We start from the raw sequence: 22,346 nt of genomic DNA on the forward strand, positions 1-22,346 counted from the left end.
TTAGCTTTTTCTTTGCTAATGATACTGTTACTGGGCCAACGGAGGTCCCAGTTCCTTCAGTGCTGCGGTTCTTAAAGTGTGGTCCCTGGAACAGCAGCCTCAGCATCACCCGAGAACGTGTTAGAAATGCCCTTCTCGGCCTCCCCCAGAGCTGCCGAGTCAGAAACGTGTTTTAACAAGCTCTCAGATGCACACTCAGGTTTGCGAACTCCTGCTTTAGTCTCTTCCCAGTGGAGCCCTGGATGTCTGTTAGTGGTGTTGCTTTTAAGGGCCTTCCCTGCCGAGATGGGGTGTTAATGAAGCAGATGCCTGCCGTCAGGGTGGGGTTGGGGAGGATGGGGCCAGACAATGAAAGAGTTTCTCCCTCTGTGTTCTGCATTTCCTTATTGTTCTGTATTTGCAAAGGATATGTAGCACTTTTGTAATTGGGGGGGGGGGGATGGTTAAAAGGTTTATTAAAAATGCTAAACTGTTAGCTCTCCAAGGTTTTAGTCAGTAGATTCATCAGTCATTATCTTATCATTAAAACTCCACTGCTTCTCAGCCTGGAGCTGCCCACCCAGAGCTGCCCAGGTGAGTGGCAGCTGGATAGCAGGTGGGGGTTGGGGGCTGTGATTTGGAACGTCAGGTCTTGCGGTTTGATTTGGGGCTCACACAGCGGGACCCTGATTTTTCATCTCATGGTGTTTCATCTACATTGTATTTTCCTCCGAGTACCAGTGTCATGAAGGTCTGTGAAAGAGGCACTTCTGCTTCCTTGTAGAACCACTTCTGCTGGAGACTAATTGCTTTAAAAGAGACCTTAGCCTGCCTTTCTGTGGGTCACACGACTATGAACTTGGCCATGACAAGCTGAACATTCAGCGGGGCTGCGTGTTGGGGTTAGAGCTGGGAGAGCTGCTGCAGCTCGGCTCATTGTAAGCTGCCCAGAGACCCCTCAGACGGCTGACGTGCCCGTGGACTAACTGGGTTTGTGTCTCGTAGATATTTGGCTTCTTGGCAACCGCGGCGCACGCGGTGAGCGCGTTCCTGGCCGCGCAGAAGTGGAGAGTCAGCCTCCGCCAGCAGAGCGCCAGTGACTACATCCGCGCCCGCACGGAGTCCAGAGACGTGGACAGCCGGCCCGAGATCCAGCGCCTGGACACGTGAGGACGCGCCAGAGTCCTCTTCCCTCTGCTCCTCGTGCCCGTCCTTTCAATCAAGTTTTTCTGTCCCTCATCACGTCAGATTTTCATGTGACTAAGTTGAATTTTGTCCTCCTCGGTAAAAGTTCATTTTGGGAAAGGGTTTTCACAGTGGCCCTCGTGGCGGGTGCCTGAGGCAGGGAGTCCCGTGCCCAGCTGTTCAGAAAGAGGTGGGCGGGACAGGTCCCCAGATCCCCTGGTTTGGTGGCCCTGGGAGCCGCTGGCCTCACAGGCTGCCATGTCCACTTCACTGTCCCTGAGCACAGGCTTCACGTCTGACTCTGAGCCACCTGTCATATGTATTTGTGACAAGTCAGGACTTTGGATTAAATGGGGGCTGCTAGGAGTGGGGGGGGGGAAATCAAGGAATGAAGGTACATGGTTGGAACAGTCGGTGAGCAGTGATTCCGGGGCAGCTCCCATAGCTGCCCCAGGTCAGCTTTAGTCTCGCTGCCAGGATCCCCCTCTCCCCGTTGTTTTCCATGCCCGGGGCATCGAGACACCAGCACAAGCCTGGAAAGCCACATGAGACACTGAGGGTCTTGGCGGTGGGTGTGCTGGCGGAGCTTTTCGCTGGGTCTGGGGTTTGAGGCGGGTGGGAAAAGCTGGCATCCTCTTGGCACAGTGCCGCGGCACTGCTGACCTGTGGGAGGGTCACCATTTGTTTCCTACCCTGCTGAGAAATCCCCTGATGCTTCCTCAAATGAATCACCTCCCTGAATCTCAGATTCTCCTCCAGGAATGTGGGGACCATCTTTTTTCCAGTTTCCTCCCTTTCCTGAATACTTTGAGGCTGGACTGCAGATTCTCTGTCATTTTACCTTCCCAGGTAAAAGCCATGAAAGAAATACAGTCCATTCCCCCAGCCCGAAACCTTGCCCATTTGCTGGCATCATGGACCACAGGTGGGGACACACCTCTGTTTTAGGGGTGTGCACTGATTTTCAAATGCCTGAGAAGAGTTCTAGAGTGATTCTGAGTAGATCTGTCTAGGATTTGAAAATACTTGAATCTGCACCATGACACACCCTTTCACTGATGTTTCAGAGGAACGGTCGTCCCTGTGCCTCAGGGTCGTAACCATGAATGTCGATCTTGGAATCTGTAGGGGAAAGTTCCAGTTATGTAAGGTTTTGAACTGATTCTCGATAAAGTGACGATTATTGTGGTGACTGAGTTAAATGAGCCCCTACGATGCTGTAGTTTTTTATTTTTTTTCTGTTGGAGACTAATTGTATCTTTTATGGAAAAATTGTTTTAACGTGTCAGGTTTTCACTCTGAACTGTTTTTAATGTTTACAAACCTCACTCTAGCTCTAATATTTTGTGTTTCTCCCTGACCGAGGAAAAAAACGCTTACTGCTGGTGGGAAGATTTTGCATTAACGTGGAGAGTCCCCAGGATCTTGTCCTAGTGAGTGTTTACAGCTTCAGCAGCGTGCGGTGTAACGAGAGAGAGGGTCTGGGTCTGGGGGTGGGGCGAGCAGAGCCTGTGTGAGAAGTGTTCAGCTGTGCACACACGGCATCACGTTCTGCAGAGCAGAGCAGCGTCTGATTTCCCTGCGCGGGTGGATTGATCAGGTAGCGCTGCTTGCCTGGGGATTCCGCAGGAAACGGTACTGTGCTGTCTCTGAAGGGTCGGGGTTAGGGCTCCCTGAACTGAACATCCCATACAATCCCAGTTCTGCCGCAGTTCCTTTCCAGGGCCGTGACCCAGGTCACCTGTTCAAACCCCTGGTCTGCTCAGGGGCCTTGGGCTGCAGGTGCAGACCCAGCTCATCAGGCGGTAATTCCCCTCCCTCTGTTCCCGCAGAGGGCAGCCAGGCCTGGTCACAGCGGGTCTGACGGAGCCCTCTTCCCGTGGATGTTGTGAGGCCGTACAAACCATGCTTCACAAACTCCATACCTATTATGTGTAGTGATTTTTGAGGAGATTATGACATCTGGATTTTATCTGTTCATTTTATATATTTATTTTGCATTTGTTGAGTGTATATGCTTAGTCAAAATGGGGCTTCTCTCCCTTTGAGAGTTCCATTTAAAAACAGGGTCACAAAGACTCAGCCTTGCATTAAATGGGGCCCACTTAGAAGGACCACCCTGAACTGTATCAGAAACCTCCTGCTGGGACTCATGTTACTTGGCCTCAATAAAAAAGCCGCCTTTGAAGTGAGATTGAAAAATAGAAGACTGTTCAGGCAGGGTTGTTGCCCCAATTTTCCCAAGTCACTTCAGTAAAACCAGTTTATCATCTGGTTGAAAGGAGCCTATTGGCCTCCTGAGGATGTGTTGTCAGCTGCAAGGAACGGTTCTGAAGCCCATCGCAGTTGTAAACGCTGATAGATGATAAAAAGTGGTGACACCTTGTGCCATAGGCCACTTAGGAATTATTGAATAATTTGCATCTTAGTGTTAGAATCTTGGAATTATTTATTCCCCTGTAACTATTTAATGTCCTTTGTGCCATGAGACTCTCCCATGGTTTTTGTAAATATATTTCTTTATATTTAATAAGCTCCCACTACAACCAGAAGTGGCCAGGTATGCAAATTGGTGTGATGCAGAGTCATAAGTCCTGTCACACGTGGCAGTGTGGTGAGAAGGAAGGAATATGGTTGTCCAGTGTGAATGGAAAGACGCCTGCATTTTCTGTATGTTGTCTGTGTGTACAAACAAGACAATCTAGATTTGGGGGGCTTAAAAGGACTGTTTTTTGCAGACTGAAGGAAGCTTATTTTTGCATTTAATAGTTCCAATATGGACCCATGTCAGTTTGGTTTGGGGCATTTTTGAGGCTGAGGCAATCTTAGTGTTTCTCAGTTTTCTGGTGGGATGATATTGGCTTTCATAGTTGGTGCCAGACTTGTGTATGTTTGAATTTGTTCCTGGAGACTGGATGGTTGAAACCCTCAAGCATTTGGTGGAAACTCTGGTGGTTTTAGATGGATGCAAACACTGACGTCTTCAGAGAAAGTTTATCCTGGCATCAATTTGGTCGATGCGGTATTTTTTCTTTTCTCTGATTCTCCTTTAGCCTCCCTTCACACTGCTGAAGGCACGGGGTGGGGCGGGGGGAAGTACCTTTTCCCTTTCATACAGGGAGATTCTAATCACGAGAGCCTAAAGATACTTGTTGGCTCCATATAAAGCCAGGGAAAGACAAAGCCAGTTACAGATTAAAATCTCACAACAGAAGTTCGATTTAAAGCAAAGAAAATAGATTTTCACTCTACAGCAACAGTCGTCCAAGAGATTCCCTTTGTCCACAGAAAGGCAAGAATGTAGTAGCCTGCCCAGTCCCAATGGCCATGTCTTCCATGGCAACTTGAACCAAGATGCCAGCGTGGATGAAGCCCGGCCTGGCCCCAGGGAAGCCAAGGACACAGCCTGGTTCTGAGGGCTCGGCTCTGGAAGGTGGATGCCACCCCCTGCCCTTCGGGCACCATCACTGCCCTTTGGCTAAAGGCTCATGCCCATGGGCAGGCATGGAGTGTGTCCGACCCCACCCTGTGTCGGATGCTTCTGGAGAGAGCTTTGTGACTCAGTTGAAAACTTTCCTACTCTTTTAAAGTTTGCAGTTTCATCTGCCTTTCTTCGAAGGTTTCTTAGTGATTCAATCTTGGGTTAAGCCACATGCGGCCTCTGAGGAGATGAAGCACTAACCCTTTTGTCTGCATGTGTATGTGAATTCTTGCTTGCAGCGAATGACCCTTGAATATCCCCTCCCAGTTTCATGTGTGTGTGGCCCAAGCTCACCTTTTCTTGTTGACTCGCATGTGCTGTTTGGGAAGAAACCCACGTGTTTAAGAGGCGGACCAAGTTCCTAATCTCGGGCTGTACAAGATGTTCTGTGGGTCGTTCTTAGAATCTGTCCTAACGGATGAATAAAGTGTGGAGACAACGTGCGGCCCCTGTAGTGATTCTGGGAGGCCGTGACGACTGAAGTGGGTCCCGTTGTGCCATCCATGTTCAAAACAAAGCAACCATGAAGTCTTTGTGCCAGTGCCAGATTTTCATTTTCTCCACCTCTGGTTTACAGGAAAATATGACGTTACACAGGTAGCAAAAGGTGAAAACACCTTCTAGGCTGCTGCCGATTGACTGTCTCAAGTGAAATAAAAAGTTGCTTCCTGCTCCAGCGACTGCCATTAGCGTGTGAGGTCTCCAGACAGTTTTCTGGCTCCTAGTGAAGTTCGCAGAACTCAGGGGCTCCCTCTTATTTCATCAGCAACCATTCCCAGGACCAGCTAGGTGACAGCCGGTGAAGTGGGAGCAGGGGCGGGTCTGGGAGGGGAGAGGGAGGAGGGGGAGGCTCAGAATGTCTGCCGTGGGCCTGTCAAGAGCACTGGACGTGGTTACCCACCCAGGGTGCTTCCTGCCCTCTTTGGAAAAGCGAGGTCTTGTGTTCTGGAGCCCACCGGAGAGCAGGAGCCAGCGTGGGGAACAGCGTGCCTTGGCGCCGGGCTCTTGGTGTGAGTTTGGGGACTCACAGGTCTGGACAGGTGACTCGGATTCTGATTTGGGTGCCCCTCAGAGAGGACGCAGGCCTGACACCGCCTGCCGTGGCTTTGTAAACGCTCCTGGCTCTTTATGAAATCTCCTGTTTCTTCTCTTCTCAGCAGATATCTCTGAAATCATAACTGTCGGTTGAGAAGGTCATTTGAAATATCTGGCTGTTTACATTTCTTTTATTTAGAAACTGTCTCTGAAAGAAAATACCCTCGATATCTGTTAGATCTAGAAGAATTTTCTTCTCAAAGTTGAATGTTTGTTTAACTTTTCTTCACACCAGTAAATGGCATTTATATACTTTTAGGCTTGACACAGAGGGGTGGGTTCTGATATAGTTTCCCTTCGTTTGGTCTAGATTCTTTTTCCATTTGGATATAATTTCTCAACCTTGGGGATTTATTTTTTCCTTTCTAGTTTTGATTATTCTATAAACATAAAAGTAAAGAAAAAAAATTACCCGTAAGTCCGCTGAGTAAATCAGTGGCGACTTGCCTAGAATAAAGTTTAGTTTATGGGTCCTTGAATCGTCTCTTTTTCACAGGGTTAGTCTGTTGTCTAGTTTTTATGCCAAGACTTTAATTTGGGTGACTTGCTATCTAGACACCCTGGAGTGTTGTGTTTTCTTTGGGATGCGTTCTACACAAGGCCGAGAGCCTTCATTAAGGGGTTAATAGCCTGGACTCTAGTGAGCTACATCAGAACTTTCATGGTTCTAATTTAGAGTAGGAACTTGTCTCAAATGACCTTAATCAGCTTTGTTGGTGGGATTAGGGAGAGGCCCAAAGTTTCTTTTTATAACTGCACCTCAGAGGAGAGAACGCGTGACACAATTGATCTGACAGTGGTTTGTACGGGTTTCAGTAGTAGCCTGGAACTATCCAATCTGAGTCGTCTTTGGAGGACACTGCTGAAACCCGGTAGGAAGCACCCCTTTTATCAGGAAAGCCACCTGAAGGGACGGTCAGGAAACGAGGACAGCATGGGGGCCTGGTGTCCACGCAGGCAGGGCCGGGTCTGTCTGCTTCCCTTCGTGGGCCGTTTTGCTTTCCTGCATGTTCCAGAATGGTTTTGCAAGTTTCAACTCTGTTCTCCTTTCTGCAGATGTGAGGAAGGCAGATACTCAGTGCTTGGAGGGAGAACTGGCTGGTCCAAGGGTTCCTGGGGGAGCGGGAGGGCAGGATGCCTGTGCCGCCTCCCGGGACTGGCCCAGGCCGCTAAGGCCTCTCGCCTGCTTCCAACTGTCACTCCGTAACCCGTTTAAAACCGAGTTTTCAAATCCTGCCTCATGATGAAACTGACGTATGTGGATAAAACCAGTGCTTTTCATAACTTGATTCTGATGTAGTTTCCTCTAAAAGAATGCTAGGGGTCGAAACTATTTGTATATGTTGAAATTTGTAGGGGTTCAGGAACCCGTGGCAAAAACACTTAACTATTTATTACAGGTATGACTGTATTTTTTCTTTTCCCAAAGTAGGTAATTATGTCTTGTGTATTTTAAGACAAATAATAATCACTTCACCTTTGGTGCCTTCCGTGTGTCAGTCACATGAACACTCTTGTCAATCATGGAATTGAAGAAAAAAAAGATGTACATTTAGTTAAACAAGATAACACTATTTTTGTAGCATGATTTTAGATTTTGTCCTTTTAATATTGCTTCCAGCAATGTTGGTTTTGAGGTTTGGTCGTTTTCCCTTTAAACTTCATTATATATCTTAAAAAAGAAGAAAAAAAAAACCCCAACCCGCCGGCTTTTCCTGTCTTGTTTTCTGCTGCTTTCTCCCCAACATCTCGTTTCTGCTTATTTAAACAGTCTGAGAGTAAGAATATATTTCTGTGAAATAGTTATTAATCAGTATAACTGCATTTGGCATTTTTTAACCCCTTTTTCAGTTTGAACAGCCACTGCTCATCTCAAACAGTAAGAGGAAAGTGGTTCCATAAAAAAAGAACAGAACATTCTCGGTGCTCTGACTTCCCCTTCTTTGGGTCTAAAACGGTGAAAAAAGCCCTTTCTCTGGCTGGTGTCTGTCTTCCAGATCAGCTCAGGCCGCCGTCCTCCGCCTTGGCCAGCCTCCCTCTGCCCGCGTGAGACGTGCTGGGGGGCGGGGGGGGGAATCTCTGCTGGTCTCGGGCTCACCTTCTACTCGGATCTCAGATTGGTTTGTGGATGCCCTGGGTAGGTTCCGTGGCCCTTCCTGGTTTCCCGCCCAAACGTAATAGATCCCCTGCTGTGACAAGCTTGATGAAATTAAGACACAGAGGACGTGCCGGCTGCTCTTTTTGCTTTCCCACCCCTGCAGGACTGAGTTATGTCTGGTCAAGAAAAGTCTTGAGTAAACTCGCTGAGCCCATTTAAAATGAAGGAATGGATTTATTAAAACATACAACTGTAGCTTTTGTGTGTGTGTGTGCGTCGCTTTGAAGGGTCGGAATGTGTCATTTTCTAACAAAGGAAGTCGAGTCAGATGGCTGATAATTCCCATGTGATTACTCGGTACTTGGCCCAGTGATACTTGGGAGAGGGGCAATGTTAATTTAACAACTACTACACTTTGCTTCTTAAAAGTCTATTTCCTTTAACAGTGTAGACACAGCTGCAGGGCGACCTGAGGTGACGCCTGGTTGGCAAACTTTGGTTTACGCTGTTGGTAGGTCAGAGCTCCCATCCTGGCTTTTGAAGCTGGTGTGGATGCCCTGGGGTGGGCACCACCCGGCTCCCACAGGCTCCCACGTTTGACTCTATTCATTTGGAGTGGTTTGGGGGCCCCAAAGCCTTTGTTCCTGTTGGTTTGTCCCTGACAGCAGACAAAGCCTTGTGCTGCCCTCAGTTTTCCCTCTTTATTTCTTTTGAAGGACCAATTTTTCATGGTACTTGTCCTGATTGTTTTCATAGTGTTCAAATCTGTATTTTTGTATGTAGAGGGAAATAATTTTCTCAACACTAATCGCTAATACTGTATTAAATTGTCATGAAGGAGTTCTTGTTTAATAAATAAACGGACATGTAAAAACAGTGTCATCTCTTTCTTCGCTCTGCCTTGCCTCCCGCCCCTTCAAAGGCTGTGGCCCGGATCCTGAAACAGGCCCGTAGGGCGGGGGTTGAACACAGCCACAGTTGGGGGTGAGGACTCTGCAGTGTCGCTGTCCACAGGCGGCTTGGCTGGGCCTGGCTGGGCCTGGCGAGGTGGGGCCACACCCACAGGCCCGTTGGCTTCTGCACAGTCGACTTTCATACGTGTTTTCAGAACACACTGTGTGTGAAAGTTGGGGCAGAATGCCTCGATCCTTTTCCATCGCCGGGGCCAAAGCACTGACTTACCATGGGACGTGAGCCTGATGCGTGGGTGAGACCCTGGGCCTCTTGTGAGGACCTGGGCAAGTCACCGAACCTTCCATCAGTTTCCTGAACTGTGAAAGAGGATTGTGTGAGGTGTAGAGTAAACGTGCCGACGCCTAGCGGGGGCCTGGTGGGGAACAAGTGCGCGTGCATCACTGCTGTAACCTGGAGCTGCCAGGATCTACACAGCGCGTGGGACCACTCTGCTGACGCATGACACCCGGCAGCGTTGCTCCGGGTGTGTAAGGTTTTTTTCAAACACACACACTCCAAGCAGGAAGTCAGTCTGATTTAATCCATTATGGCTTTTTTCAGGGTAGGAGATTCACATGCAAGAGAAGAACAAAGATTACAAATGTCCAAAACATGAGTCCAGAGCTCTGGCTCGTTCACAAGGCCTCTTGGGTCACAGGAAATGCCATGTAAGAAGCTGCTTTTGTGTAAAAAAAAAAAAATTATAAAGTTACAAAATCCCATTGAAGATACATGCACAGCATAATAAGGTCCTTAGGTGAACACAGAAGGCACGTCTCGCCCCTCGTGAGGGTCAGGTGTTCAGAAGCACATTGTCCTGAGGGCCCGAGAGCCTCTGGCCTGCTGACGGCCCAAGGAAAGACAGGGTTTGGCTGGGCCTGCCCAGCTGCCCTGGGGGCTGTCACTGCCACTTTGTCGTGTGGAGCCCTCGATCTCTTGGACCTGGTAAGCTAGTCTACGAGCTCTTCTTGAAACAGTCTTAGACCCAGAATAGGCATGTCATCTGAAGAAGATATGGTCTCCAGGGGTGTAAAGTATCACTCATGGGCACTGGGACCCACTCTCTCCTAGATCACACAGCAAAGGCCAGTTTTCTCCCTGCTTCAAGAATGAAGAGGGGGACTTCCCTGGCGGTGCAGTGGTTGAGAGTCCGCCTGCCGATGCAGGGGACACGGGTTCGTGCCCCGGCCCGGGAAGATCCCACATGCCGCGGAGCGGCTGGTCCCGTGAGCCATGGCCGCTGAGCCTGCGCGTCTGGAGCCTGTGCTCCACAACGGGAGAGGCCACAACAGTGAGAGGCCCACGTAACGCAAAAAAAAAAAAAAAAAAAAAAGAATGAAGAGGGAACTGTTGCTCCTTGAACAAAAGAATCTTGGAAGCGTCGTTCTCAACAAAATGCCTGCCGTGAGCAGGGGCACCAGATGCAGACAGAAGCCGCTGGGGCCCAGGGATGGCCCTCTGCCGGTTTCTGTCTTGTCTCTCCCCCACACTCACCACAGCATGACGTGCTTCCTGCAGTGGTATAACAAGGCTCTATCTGCTTTGTCCCCTTGTGCTGATTTTTGGCAGAGGTTCAAGGGCTTAAGGTCTGTGGGACAGAAATGAGAAGTGGCGGAACGACGCCCTCACGAAGAGAGAGGCTGGAGAGTGCTAAGCGCCAAGGGGTGTCATCGTGTATGCCAGGCTCAGGAACGTCACCCTGGGGCTGTGAGGAGGCCTGCTCCGTCAGCAACTTCCGCTGCTGGGCGAGAAGTCACAGCCTCCCTCCCAACATGCACGGTCCCCTGGCCACACTCCGGCCAGCACGGTCAGGAGGTGCAGGAGCGGAGGCCTGCGTGGCTCAGGCTGCCAGGGCAGGTCGGGTCTTCAGTCGGAGTCAGAGTCGGAATTCTCTTCTGAAAGGAAAGCAAAGAGGATGCCTGGCAGGAGTTTCGGGGCCAGCGGTGCCTGGGAGCCATCTCCGGGGAGGCACTGTCAGCTGGAACCCGGGGCTCAGGCCGCTCCTGCAGCTGATGGTGCCGTGGGTGGCGTCTGCTTGGCGCGAGGACCATCGAGTGCTTGGGAGCCTCTGGGTGCAGTCGAATGGAGGTGGGGAGCCCAGATGCCCCTTGCTCTGGGGCTCCAGGCCCTCCCAAATCTGCCTGGGCCGTTCTTACCTGGAGGTGTCAGGGTTGTATATCTGCCCCCCAACCCGCAGTTCAGCAGGTCAAAATGGGGCTAGCTATTGCCCAAGACACTAAAACATACTGGAAAATCAGGAAGCTTCTTTTTAGCCATTTCATAGTTTCAGTCTCCCCTGCCCCAGGAGTTTCGATGTCACTTGCCTGGGGACAGCAGGCACTCAGTGGAGAGATGCCAACTCCAAGGCGGGGCCTACAGGCCCCTCAAAAGCCCCCCCTTGTCCTTCTGTCCAGCCACATGTCACTGCTGATCCTCACTGGACACGACCACCTGTTCCAGAGAAACACCTCACCTGCCCTTTATACTCTGTTGTCTTCCCTCCACCTGTCCCATTTTTTTCTGCCTGCACACTCCTATACATCCATCAAAACCCAGCAATGGGGTCACCTCCACAGCCTCCTAGCTGGCACATAGGGTGGGTGCTCCCTCAGCTGCTTCATCCCTACCTCTGTTAGCTCTCGTTGTGCTGTTATGGTTGACATCTACTCTGGGCTCCTCGTGCCCCGTTTGTGCCGTGTGTGTACATCACCACTTTGTCTCTGGATCTAATTCCTGTCTGGGCTGAATTCCCTGAGGGCAGGTAGTTGGCCTTGCCCGTCTGCACATCCCTAGGGCCCAGCACATGGCAGCCTCTGTAGGTGTTTGGATCAACAGAGGCTGACAGAAGGGCCGCAAGGGATCATGGGACACCAGGCTGGGGGAGTTTGGTGCTGAGCCAAACATCCGATTTACTCAGTTGCAGGGAGCTGACACCTGCTTCTCCATTTAAAGCCTGCCTGGGGGTGTGGAGAGGAAGGGGCAGGTAAATGGCCTGGGCCCTCCGTTCCGGGTCAGCTCCTGGGCTTCCCAGCATTTCTGTGCTGGAGCCTCCACCGCCCCTGTAACTCCTGCCCCCTGGGCAGGGACCTCCACCTCGTCTGGTGGCCTCCCCGGGCGGGAGAGCCCTGGGCTGTGACTGAGGAGGGCCTGAGGGAGATCACAAGTTCCAAACCAGCTTGGAGCTTGGATGCACCCCTGTAGGGCCCCCAGCTGGGCACATGCACCCCGAGGATGCAACACGTTGGTATGGCTGCTGTCACGGATGGAAAAACCAGCCGTCTAACTTGCAGGGGTTTTTTGTTTTTGTTTTTTAAATCAGGTAACGGCACAACAGCCATTCTGAGCTGAAGGATGGCTTGAGGGACCAAAAAGTCTGTGGCACTTTCTTTGGGTCTAAAAAGTGAAACAAGCCCGAGCTTGACTGTGTTTGCCTGGGTGCTGCGGATAAGCATGAGAGCTTGGTTCGCTGGCCCTTAAGCTGGGGGTAGGCGAGACTGGGGAGCGGGGGCGCTGCTGTGGGACAGGCGGCCACGCTGCAGCCCAGTGGACGGCGTCCAGGGAGTTGAAGGCGAGTGACTGGCCGCGCTGGGGGCTCGTCAGGGAAGGTTTCATGAGGAGGAGGTGCCGGGCGTGCCCTCAGCTTGCCCTTCCTGGAAAGGCTGAGGCCCTGGGGAATCCTGTGCTCCCCAGAGGGGATCGGCGGGCTTTATGATCAGTGCCGCATGAAGGGATAGGAGAACCAGGCTGTGAAAACACTTCCTGCCCATGGGGAGAGAGGAAATGCTCTTACCCCAGCCTCAAACTAGCCGAGTGTCCCCAGGGGAGAGCAGGGCCCCTGCATCAACCGTTCTAGGTGATGCGCTGGGTTCCCTGGTGGGACCCACAGGGTGGCTACCTACCTTCTGCCTTGTCAGCTGCGGTCTCACCTGCGGAGTCCCCTTGTTTGAGGAATTTGGCCACATCGTTAAAGATCAGGTAGAAGTCAATTGCAAACACGATGGTGGCAAAGAAGCCAAACACCTGTGGGATACAGGGGACAGGGAGGATGGGACGTGTCATCAGGAGCTGGGAGCCTGGGAATGGGGGGGGGGCAGCCGGAGCAGCCGCTGCCCCATCCTCATAGCTTTGTTTTTATCTGCTTGGATAAGTAGCTCAGATTGGCGGACACAGACCCCTCCTGTTAATGACAGATAGAAAAACGAGCTGTTAACTTGGTTTGGCAAACAGCCTTTTTGAACACTGGGCAGAGTAAATCTCCAATAAGAGGACAGTGGAGTCGCTGAGATCCACGTCAAAGTCCAAGGTACCGAGGCAGAGGCAGAATATGCCCAAGAAGCTAAGAGGGGCACCCACTTAGGAGTGGGGTGAACTTGAGTGGGGCATCACTGGGCATCGCCCCCTCCCAGGGGTAGAGTGGCTACTCACTCCGGCTGCTTTGGAAGCTCCGTCCGAGTATTTGGCCACAGCTGTGATGGAGATGGCGAAGTAGATGAGGGCCGCTGTGACACAGCGTAGGAAGTCCTGGGGAGAGAGGGGCATGGTCACAGCGCCGTGAGCTCCCTGGAGTGGGGCACAGCATGGGAAGGGGGCCGCTGGGAGCCGAGGCAGGGGAGAGGGGCTCAGAAAGGCACTGTGTGCCAAGAACAGGGCCGGAATCCCACCGTCAGAGGAGGATGGGCCTGGCAGCCTGGACACATGCGGCCCCCAGGTCCAGCGTCCACGGCGCTCCCGCTCTTCCTGGCCCCACCTGCACTCCCTGGTCCTCCCCCAACCTCCACCCCGCCCCTGCCCAGTGGCCCCCTGTAGGCTGCCGTCCTCTGCCAGGTGGACAACAGGGTACGGACCAGGCTGCAGCTCTCCCTGTGGGTTGGCCCAGATGCAGACTTCCCCGTTTGGCGGGCAGGGAGAAGTTGGAAATCTTGTCACTGCTCCCTCTGGCTCTCCAATAGGGAGATCTGGCCCCGGACCTTGCTTTGCCACATACTTGTGGCAGATCATTTATGTATCATGGTTTCTGTCTACTGGTCCCTAAAATGGGGACAGGGGGTGCAGCCCATCAGGAAGAACGCTGGGTATGAAGTCAGGAGACCAGAGTTCAAGTGCAGCCTTTGCTGTACCTTCTCTCTTACCCATTTCATACAGCAAAGTCCGGGATGGGGTTCTGGGCCCTCCCAGGTGATAAAAAGAGTTGTCAGGCAGCTGAGATCTGGGTAAGCCCTGCAAGTCCTCAGTTAACCTGCCCTGCCCCGTGTGGAAATGGCTAGAATTCCTGCGGCTAAGACTCATGCCGATGGGCCCAGTTGGGAACACCAGCGCCACCTGATGGCGAGGGGGGAGGATGCCGTCTGGGGTTCGTAGCCTCACAGAGGGACACTGGAGGCCCTGGAGGCACGGCAACCTGCCCTGGGTCATGTGGCCTGGGTCATCCGAGGCCAGGCCTACCCACCAGGCTCAACCAACTGCAAACGCCCCCTCCAGTGCATTGAAGAAAGGGTGAGGGCCGAAATGCACAACTCTCCGTGATAGCCGGTCAACCCCTTCCTCCCGGGGCCCCAGCCCTCACCATCATGGGCCAGCACAAGCCCTGCCACTTGTCGTTCAGCTGCATGGCATCAGCAAAGAGGAAGCAGAGGGCCAGCAGGAACTCCAGCAGGGGCGCTGTGAGGAAGGCGGATGCTGAGGACGCCACATAGCAGACGAAGGTGATGAAAGAGAGACCCTGGGAGGTGGTGGAGGGAGAAGTCAGAGCCTGTGCACAGCCCCTCCCTGCAGGCAGGACTAGAGGAGGCTCCAGCAGGTGAAGTGACCTGCCCAGTCCTGCAGCTGCAGGATTAGAACTCCATCAGATGCACACCTGTGCTGCCCCCAGTGCCTCTGGGCATGGCTCTGCATCCTGACCTCAGGCCAGCTCCCTGCCGGGACCCAGTCAGGAAGCCCCAGCCTCTCCTGCGTCCAGCCCCCCAGGAAGCTGCCTCCTGGGGCTGTGCCACTCCCACCCACCCCAGAGGCTCTACGGCAGAATCCACCAACTCAGATGGTGCCCAACGGGAAAATCAAACCCAAGCCGTCTCAAAGGCAGTCCACTAAGCAGGAGCCAGTTTCAGAAAATTACACCCAAGATTTGTGCTTGAATGAAAAATTTACCTGAAAAACTACACAAATGTGGTGCTTTAGTTAATGATACACATGCTGAAGTATTCAGAGTTGAAAGGTACTGATGTCTGCAATTTACTTTGAATGCATCAAAAAATAAAACGTTTTGATGGACAGATAGATATGTGATAAAGCAAATAGTATAACCTAGGTGGTGGGTATATGGGGTTTTTTCTTGGTATATTTGCAAATTTTCACAATAAGGCGAAAACATCCAGGAGAGGGAGTGGTGACACTGACACTTCATGCCCTGCTGCATCATTTGTTCAGCCTTTGTGAAAGGTGGGGTGAACTGTAATGAGGAACTGATTAAGAATTAAAGTGTTTTCTGCAGCCCTGTCCACACACTGTGGGCGGCAACTGATGCGTGAGGATGCCGAGGCCCCTGGTTAGTTCTGCAGACCCGTGTGCTCTGAAGAGCAGACGGGGATGACGGGGCTGTTCACTGGACCAGTGCCTGCTGAGGCTTGTGGGGCCTCCTCAGCTCCTCACCACCACCCAGGCACCAGGTGCCCTGCACAGCCCACTTTGCAGATGAGAAGAGTGAGGTTCAGGGAGATGAAGTGGTGTGCTCAGTGTCATACAGCTAAGAAGAGGGCATCAGAATTTGAACTCTGGCTTGGCTGACTCCACATCTGGAGTTCTTAAGCAACACTGCCCTGTGGTTGCTGGCCTTTATCTGTCCTGGTTTTGGTCACTCTGGCTGGGTTTGAGCAGGTCCATGGCTGAGTAGCTCAGAGTGGGCCAGGGGGCTATGTGGGGATGACACCCAGATGCCCTACAGGAGGCCCTGTGGTAGCTTCAGACAAATGAGCTGAAGAGCACCCGTATCTGGTCTGAACATGACAATGGAGGTAGCTGAGCCCAACTTGAACAGATGGGAAACTAAGGCGTAGAGATGGGCTGAGAGGCTGCTAGGGCCTCCCAGGAAGGCAAGGCCACAGGACTCTGGCCTGGCCTGGCCCTATCCTCTACTTCCTCTGCCAAAGGCTGTTCTGTCCCTCCTTTTCCTGTCCCCTACCCCCAAAGCCTGATTCTGGGGATCCCTCTCTCGATTCTGTTTCCTCAGTCCCTGATTCCTGGTGGCAACTTCCTCCCCCTTCCTGCCCACGTCAGCCTCCCCACTTGCTTGGGCCTAGGGGCAGCCAGAGGTGACCTGAGGGGGCAGGAGTGACCTCCAGTGGCTCCCCTTGCGTCTTCAGTGCCCACTCCTCATCCGTCCCTCCTCCGCACTTAATCCTCCTAGACCTAGATTCTTGGCGCCCAGCTTTGCCGAGGGCCTCCTCTAGGCTCTGGCCAGCATCCCCCCCATCCATGAGGTGGGCCTGAGTGGGGTGTGGTTGGGGTCCCCTCAGGGGATGGTGGATTCAAGGCTTCTCCAAAAAAGCGGCTCCCATCAATCTCCAAAGTGGGGCTGCGTGGCCAACCAGGAGGCAACTCCCTGGAGTGTGAGCTGCGAGTCCTGGACCGTGATGCCTCATCTGGGAGTCCGGCAGGTGCCAGGCTGGTGACCTCTGGGCTGACCCCAGAGGCAGAGGAGGTGGTAGGACGGCCTCCTGCTATCAGCTCTGGGTGGTACAAAGGAGAGGCTGCGGCAGAACCCTCCTCTCTCTGATCCCTGCTGTCCCCTGGCCCTCAACTGACCCATGTCAAATCCCCTAGAGGCTCGGGCCTCAGCTTTCTTGTCTGCAAAGTGGGAGTAATGACAGATTATCAAATTGCTGGAGATCTAAGTAACAAGTGCTCCACTCTTATCCCGCCTCCCCTCCGCTTGGCCTCTTCCTCCCCTTCCCTCCACAGAGGCCCAGCACCAAACCCCAACCCCACAGGCTGACAGTGCAGGAGTTTTCCGAGTGTCCCGAGGACAAAGGCCTCTTGACGGGCCTGGGGTGGGGGGCGGGGGCGGGAAGGAGGAAGGAGCTCAGCGGGGGCGGGACGGCTGGATCCTAGCGAGGGAGGGGAGGAGGGGGATGAAGTCACCCCGCTGGGCCGCCCCTCAGCAGCCTGGGTGGGGGTGGGCTCCCTGCGCGCCCCCCACTGTGTGGCCCGGGCCTCACCCAATCCCGGGGGTCCCCCCTCCCAGCTGGCTGGACTCCACTCTGGCTTCCGCCCTGCAGCTCGAGGCCCGGTCGGTCCTCCCTGAGCCCAAGAAAGCGGGCCATGGAGCAGAGAAACGACCTGGGGTTCGCGAACGGCCGATTCCTCCTAGGCCCGGCCCGGGCGTGGCGAGAGGCTATGCGGAGCGGGGTGCCCCCGATGGAGGCCAGAAGATGCGGGGACGCAGCCCGTCCCAGAGGCCCAGAGAGGGCGGAGGCGCCGGAGGTCACACAGCGCTGGGCCGAGCTCCCAGGGGCCCGGCCGCCGCGTCGGGGGCCTCCTCCCCAAGCTTCCCTGCGGCTCCCGCCTCGCCTCCGACCCGCGGCTGAGCTTCAGCGAGCCCGTCCCAAACCGCGGAAGTTTGCCGATCTCAGCCCAACTTCGCGGGGCTGCGAGGGGCACCGGCCGGGCGGGGCGCCAGGACCCGGCCGTACAGGGCGCCAGGACCCGGCCGTACAGAAGGCGGCGCCCCTAGCCCTACGCCCGGGAGCTGCAGGCGGGAGCTGCCGCAGGGGTCTCCGCGCCGCCGGGAGGGGGCCAGGGGCCCGCACTCACCGTCTCCGCCAGCAGGAGGCGGCCTTTGAGCGAGCAGAGGAAGGCGCGCGCCGGCAGGAGGGCGCGGAGCCCGGGAAGGGCCGCGTGGGGCTGGGAGCGGCCGGCAGGCTCGCGGTCTGGGTCGGGCTCCGGGTCTGGGGGCCACATGGCGGCGGCGACGGCCGCGGCTCGGCCTCGCTCCCCCTTACTCTGCGTACAGGAGGGAAACGGAAACCCTGACTGTGCGGAAGGAGGATCGAGCCAGACCAGTTGGGCGCGGGGGCTCATCCCGCCCCGCCCCGCCCCGCCCCGCCCCGCCCCGCCCGCGCTCCGCCCCGCCCCGCCCGCGCTCCGCCCCTCCTCGCTTCTTGCCCTCTCCTGCCCTTTCCTCCCCTCTTCGCCTCCCGCCCTCTCCCCTCCTCCCCCCTCCTGCCCCCTCCTCTCCTCTCTCCCCGCTCCTCTCCTCTCTCCCCTCTTCCGCCCGCCTTCCTCCTCTTCCCCTCTCCTCCTCCCCCTCGGACTTTGGCTGTCGGGGCTGCTTAGGCCCTCGCTGGTCCGACTGGCAGTGATGCTGGCTTGGGGCTTCCTCAGGCTCACCCCCGCATTCTCCCCTCACCCTTGTCCTGGCGGCTGGAGACCTTTTTATTGCCGCCCCCCGTCGGAGCTCCCACCCATCTCTCCTTGCCCAGAAGATTGTCTGCATTCGCTGTCTCCAGTCTAGCTTACTGCCCTAGCTCGCGTCGGGCATCCAGGAACCTAGGCCTTCAAACAGCGAGACCTCTCTGTTGTCTTCCTGCGGCTTTCACCCCACTGTCAGCTCCCTGCCCCACTTCTTCTCTCTTTCTCCCCTGACCACCCCTCCCATCTTTGGCCAGCCCAGCCTCCTGCGGCCTCTTTGTTGTCTGCCCCAGCCCTGGGTTCGGCACCACCCCCATCTTCATCCCAGGAGGACTCCCAGATAGAGACCTCGGAGCCCCAGCCCTTACACAACACACACATGTCTCCAGGGCGTCTGGAGTTCAGTGTGACCAATACCCAGCCCATGACATTCTCACTATGCCTGAGCCTCTGCCAAGGGCACTGCCATCTGCCCTTCCACCCCCAAGAGCCAGAGACCTGGGGATTGGCCTCGTTCTCCCTGACCCCACCCTCACCTTCACCCCCCATCTATCACCAAGGCCCACACATCTTCGCCTCCTAAAGCTTTCTTAGATCTCTGTCCATCTCATCACCACATTCTCCATTAGATCTCAGACCACTGCTGTCTCCTTCCTGGACTGTTGTGATGGTGTCTTTAGGAGGCCTCTCTGCTTCCTCTCTTGGCAGCCAGAGGGATGCTTAAATCATCAGTCACAGTCACCTCCATTCTCCTCACCTGGAAAAACCTTGGGAGCTTCCATCTTGCTCAGGGTCTGGGTATAGAGAGTAAAAACAGCCCCTTGCTATCCTTTCCTCTGTCTCTCCCACCTGTAGAGCTTCTTATCTCCTCCATGCTCCCTCTTGCCACAGGGCCTTTGTACATGCTGATCCCTCTACCTGGAATGCTCTTTCTCCACCGTGTTATCTGATTAACTCCTCCTTTTCTTCTGTGATCATACTGCATTGTCACTTTCTCAGAGGAGACTTCCCCAACCTTTCCAGCTAGGTAAGAGACATTCATTCACTCATTTATTTATTCATTCTACAGCAGTGCTAGAAGCCCAGGATGCAGGGAAACCCCAGCTTTGTTTGCGGGGAGGCTGGGTGGGTAAACACTAAGCATGTCCAGAGAATCCTGAATAAGATGATTCCTGGTAATAGATGTCTGGCTGGTTCAGAGTGCAGCCAGGCAGCCTGTGTGGATGAGAGGACTGAGCTAAGGGCTGGGGGAGAAGATAAATCAGACAAGGGGCGGAGCCACATTGTGGAGGACCAGGCCTTGGTGTTTGGATTTTACTCCAAATTCCCTGGGAGGAGGCCCGGTGAAGATTAGAACAGAGAATGACCTGGTTCTGATCTGTGTTAAGTAAAACATGCCTCAAAACTATAACTCAATAATAAGAAGAAAACAAGCCAATTTAAAGAATGGGCCAAAGATCTGAACAGACGATTCAACAAAGATATATGAACATCCAAGAAGCATGTGGAAAGATGTTCAATATCATTAGACATCTAAGAATGTGAATTAAAGCCGCCATGAAATCATATTGTACTCTACACCTATCAGAGTGGCTTCGTAAAAAGGGGATGCTGCTGAGTAAGTGCTCCTGAGGACGTGGAGCTACCAGAACTCTCAGACACCACTGACGGGGTGGAAATTGTTACCACCCCTTGGGAAGACAGTTCGGCAGTTCCTTTTTTTTTTTTTTTTTTACATCTTTATTGGAGTATAATTGCTTTACAATGGTGTGTTAGTTTCTGCCTTATAACAAAGTGAATCAGTTATACATATACATATATCCCCATATCTCTTCCCTCTTGCGTCTCCCTCCCTCCCACCCTCCCTATCCCACCCCTCTAGGTGGTCACAAAGCACCGAGCTGATCTCCCTGTGCTATGCGGCTGCTTCCCACTAGCTATCTACCTTACGTTTGGTAGTGTATATATGTCCATGCCTCTCTCTCGCTTTGTCACAGCTCACCCTTCCCCTTCCCCATATACTCAAGTCCGTTCTCTAGCAGGTCTGTGTCTTTATTCCTGTCTTAATGGCAGTTTCTCAGAAAGTTAAACAGAGACCTACCATATGACCCAGCCATTTTACTCCTGGGTGTTTACCCAAGAGAAATGAAAGCACGTGTCTTTACAAAGGCTTGTAGGCAGATGTTTATAGCAGCCCTATTTTTAATAGCTCCCCCTGGAAACCACCCACAGTCCATCAACAGGTAAAGGGATAAACTAACTGTGGGACATTTATACAGTGGAGTACTTCTCAGCAATAAAAAGAAATAAATCTTTGACACACGTAGCAACATGGATGCATTTGGCAGATACTATGTTGAATGAAGAAAGTCAGACTCAAAAGGATGATACTGTATGAGTCCACTTTTGTGAAATTCTAGTACAGGCGAAACTAAGCTGTGGTGAGAGAAGTCAGATCAGTGGTTGCCTGGGGGCGGGAGGAAGCTTTCTGGGCGCTGGAAATGTTCTTTATTTCGACTGGGGTGATGGTTTTACAGGGACGTACGTTTGTCAAAACACATCAAACTGTGCACTTAAAAGGGGTGCGTAGTAGTTCATGTAATTTATCTCTCTGCTACTGAAAGGGTTCTGAGAAAAAAGAAAATACAGTGACTGACTAGAGTGGCTGAGAGGGCCTAGGAGAGGGCAGGCCGATCCGGGTGGGTACCCTCGTATGAGGTGACTGGAGACCCGTGACGACTGTGCATTCCCCGGCAGGCTCTGCGCTCCCTAGGGGCCTGTCCATGGCCCGCCCCATCCCAGAACCCGTCACACAGGATGGCACCAAGACATGTCTGCTGTGGGGTGAAGCGGGGTGGCCCTTTTCCTTTTACATTCTTTGTGTAAGGAATATTTTCTGTTCTCCTCCACTTACTTATTTATCTTATTCTTTGGGTTATAATTATGTACTATTGTGCTTAATTTTGTTGGTTAAGTAGTTCCATCTTTGGCCATTAGGACCTCCTTCAGGTGGGTGCCTCTGTACCTAACATGCCCCGTCTTTTTGTCTTTTTTCCGTGTTTTTTTTTTTTTTGGCCATGCGGCATGCGGATCTTAGTTCCCCGATGAGGGATCGAACCCTTGCCCTCCGCAGTGGAAGCGTGAAGTCCTAACCACTGGACTGCCAGGGAGTTCCCATACATTTCCTTATTTTCTGACACTGTAAGATGCTTCAGGTTCATATTATATTCTCCCCATCCCAGCCCTAGGATAAGCTGTTCTTCCAAGGAGCTCCAGTGCTTTTTACTGGAGAATGGTGTTTAGCAACCAAGATCTCTCCGCACAGTTGTTTTTTTAATTAATTAATTAATTAGGCTGCTCTGGGTCTTAGTTGCAGCACATGGGATCTTCATTGCAGCATGCGGGCTATTTTAGGTGCGGCATGCGGGCTATTTTAGGTGCGGCATGCGGGCTATTTTAGGTGCGGCATGCGGGATCTAGTTCTCTAGTTCCCTGAACTGGGATGGAACCCGGGCCCCCTGCATTGGGAGCGTGGAGTCTTAACCACTGGACCAGCAGGAAAGTCCCTTGGGGCAGTTTTTTTTTTAATTAATTAATTTGTTAATCTATTTATGGCTGAGTTGGGTCTTCGTTGGTGCACGTGGGCTTTCTCTAGCTGCGGTGAGCGGGGGGCTGCTCTTTGTTGCAGTGCGCGGGCTTCTCATTGCGGTGGCTTCTCTTGTTGCAGAGCACGGGCTCTAGGTGCGTGGGCTTCAGTAGTGGCGCGTGGGCTTCAGGAATTGTGGCTCGCGGGAACGCAGTCTCAGTAGTTGTGGCACACGGGCTTAGTTGCTCCATGGCATGTGAGATCTTCCTGGACCGGGGCTTGAACCCCTGTCCCCTGCGTTGGCAGGCGAATGCTTTTTTTTTTTTGCGGTACGCGGGCCTCTCACTGTTGTGGCCTCTCCCGTTGCGGAGCACAGGCTCAGCGGCCATGGCGCACGGGCCCAGCCGCTCCGCAGCATGTGGGATCTTCCCGGACCGGGAAACGAACCTGTGTCCCCTTCATCGGCAGGTGGACTCTCAACCACTGCGCCACCAGGGAAGCCCGGCAGGTGGATTCTTAACCACTGAGCCATGAGGGAAGCCCCCTCTGGACACTTTTAATTTGCA

The 22,346-nt window shown here is 53.3% G+C and overlaps 2 protein-coding genes across 2 annotated transcripts in view; one reads left to right on the forward strand and one right to left on the reverse strand.

Moving 5' to 3' along the window:
- Positions 1–10,128, forward strand: part of CMTM4 (CKLF like MARVEL transmembrane domain containing 4) — a 70,071-nt gene extending 59,943 nt beyond the window's left edge. The window contains exon 4 of the mRNA XM_004280894.3: positions 985–10,128. Coding sequence (XP_004280942.1) covers positions 985–1,149 — 165 coding nt within the window. The 3' untranslated portion in view covers positions 1,150–10,128. The remainder of the gene's footprint in view (positions 1–984) is intronic.
- On the reverse strand, positions 9,313–17,836 carry CMTM3 (CKLF like MARVEL transmembrane domain containing 3). The gene is made up of 5 exons (XM_004280896.4): positions 17,598–17,836; positions 14,356–14,511; positions 13,218–13,313; positions 12,692–12,812; positions 9,313–10,687 (listed from the first exon to the last, which is right to left on the reverse strand). The coding sequence occupies exons 1-5, from the start codon at positions 17,742–17,744 to the stop codon at positions 10,659–10,661; spliced, it is 549 nt and encodes a 182-aa protein (XP_004280944.1). The 5' UTR covers positions 17,745–17,836; the 3' UTR covers positions 9,313–10,658.
- Positions 17,837–22,346: the final 4,510 nt, after the last annotated feature.

Source organism: Orcinus orca, chromosome 20 (assembly GCF_937001465.1).
Source record: "Orcinus orca chromosome 20, mOrcOrc1.1, whole genome shotgun sequence".
In the NCBI taxonomy this organism is placed as follows: domain Eukaryota; kingdom Metazoa; phylum Chordata; class Mammalia; order Artiodactyla; family Delphinidae; genus Orcinus; species Orcinus orca.

Excerpts from the sequence above, each read along its gene's own strand:
- CMTM3 (XM_004280896.4), bottom strand. The coding sequence starts at position 17,744 with ATGTGGCCCCCAGACCCGGAGCCCGACCCAGACCGCGAGCCTGCCGGC. Across the intron at positions 13,314-14,355 it reads GCTTGTGCTGGCCCATGATG|GACTTCCTACGCTGTGTCAC; the intron begins GTGAGGGCTGGG and ends CTCTCTCCCCAG. Across the intron at positions 10,688-12,691 it reads CGCAGCTGACAAGGCAGAAG|AAGAGAATTCCGACTCTGAC; the intron begins GTAGGTAGCCAC and ends CTTTCCTTTCAG.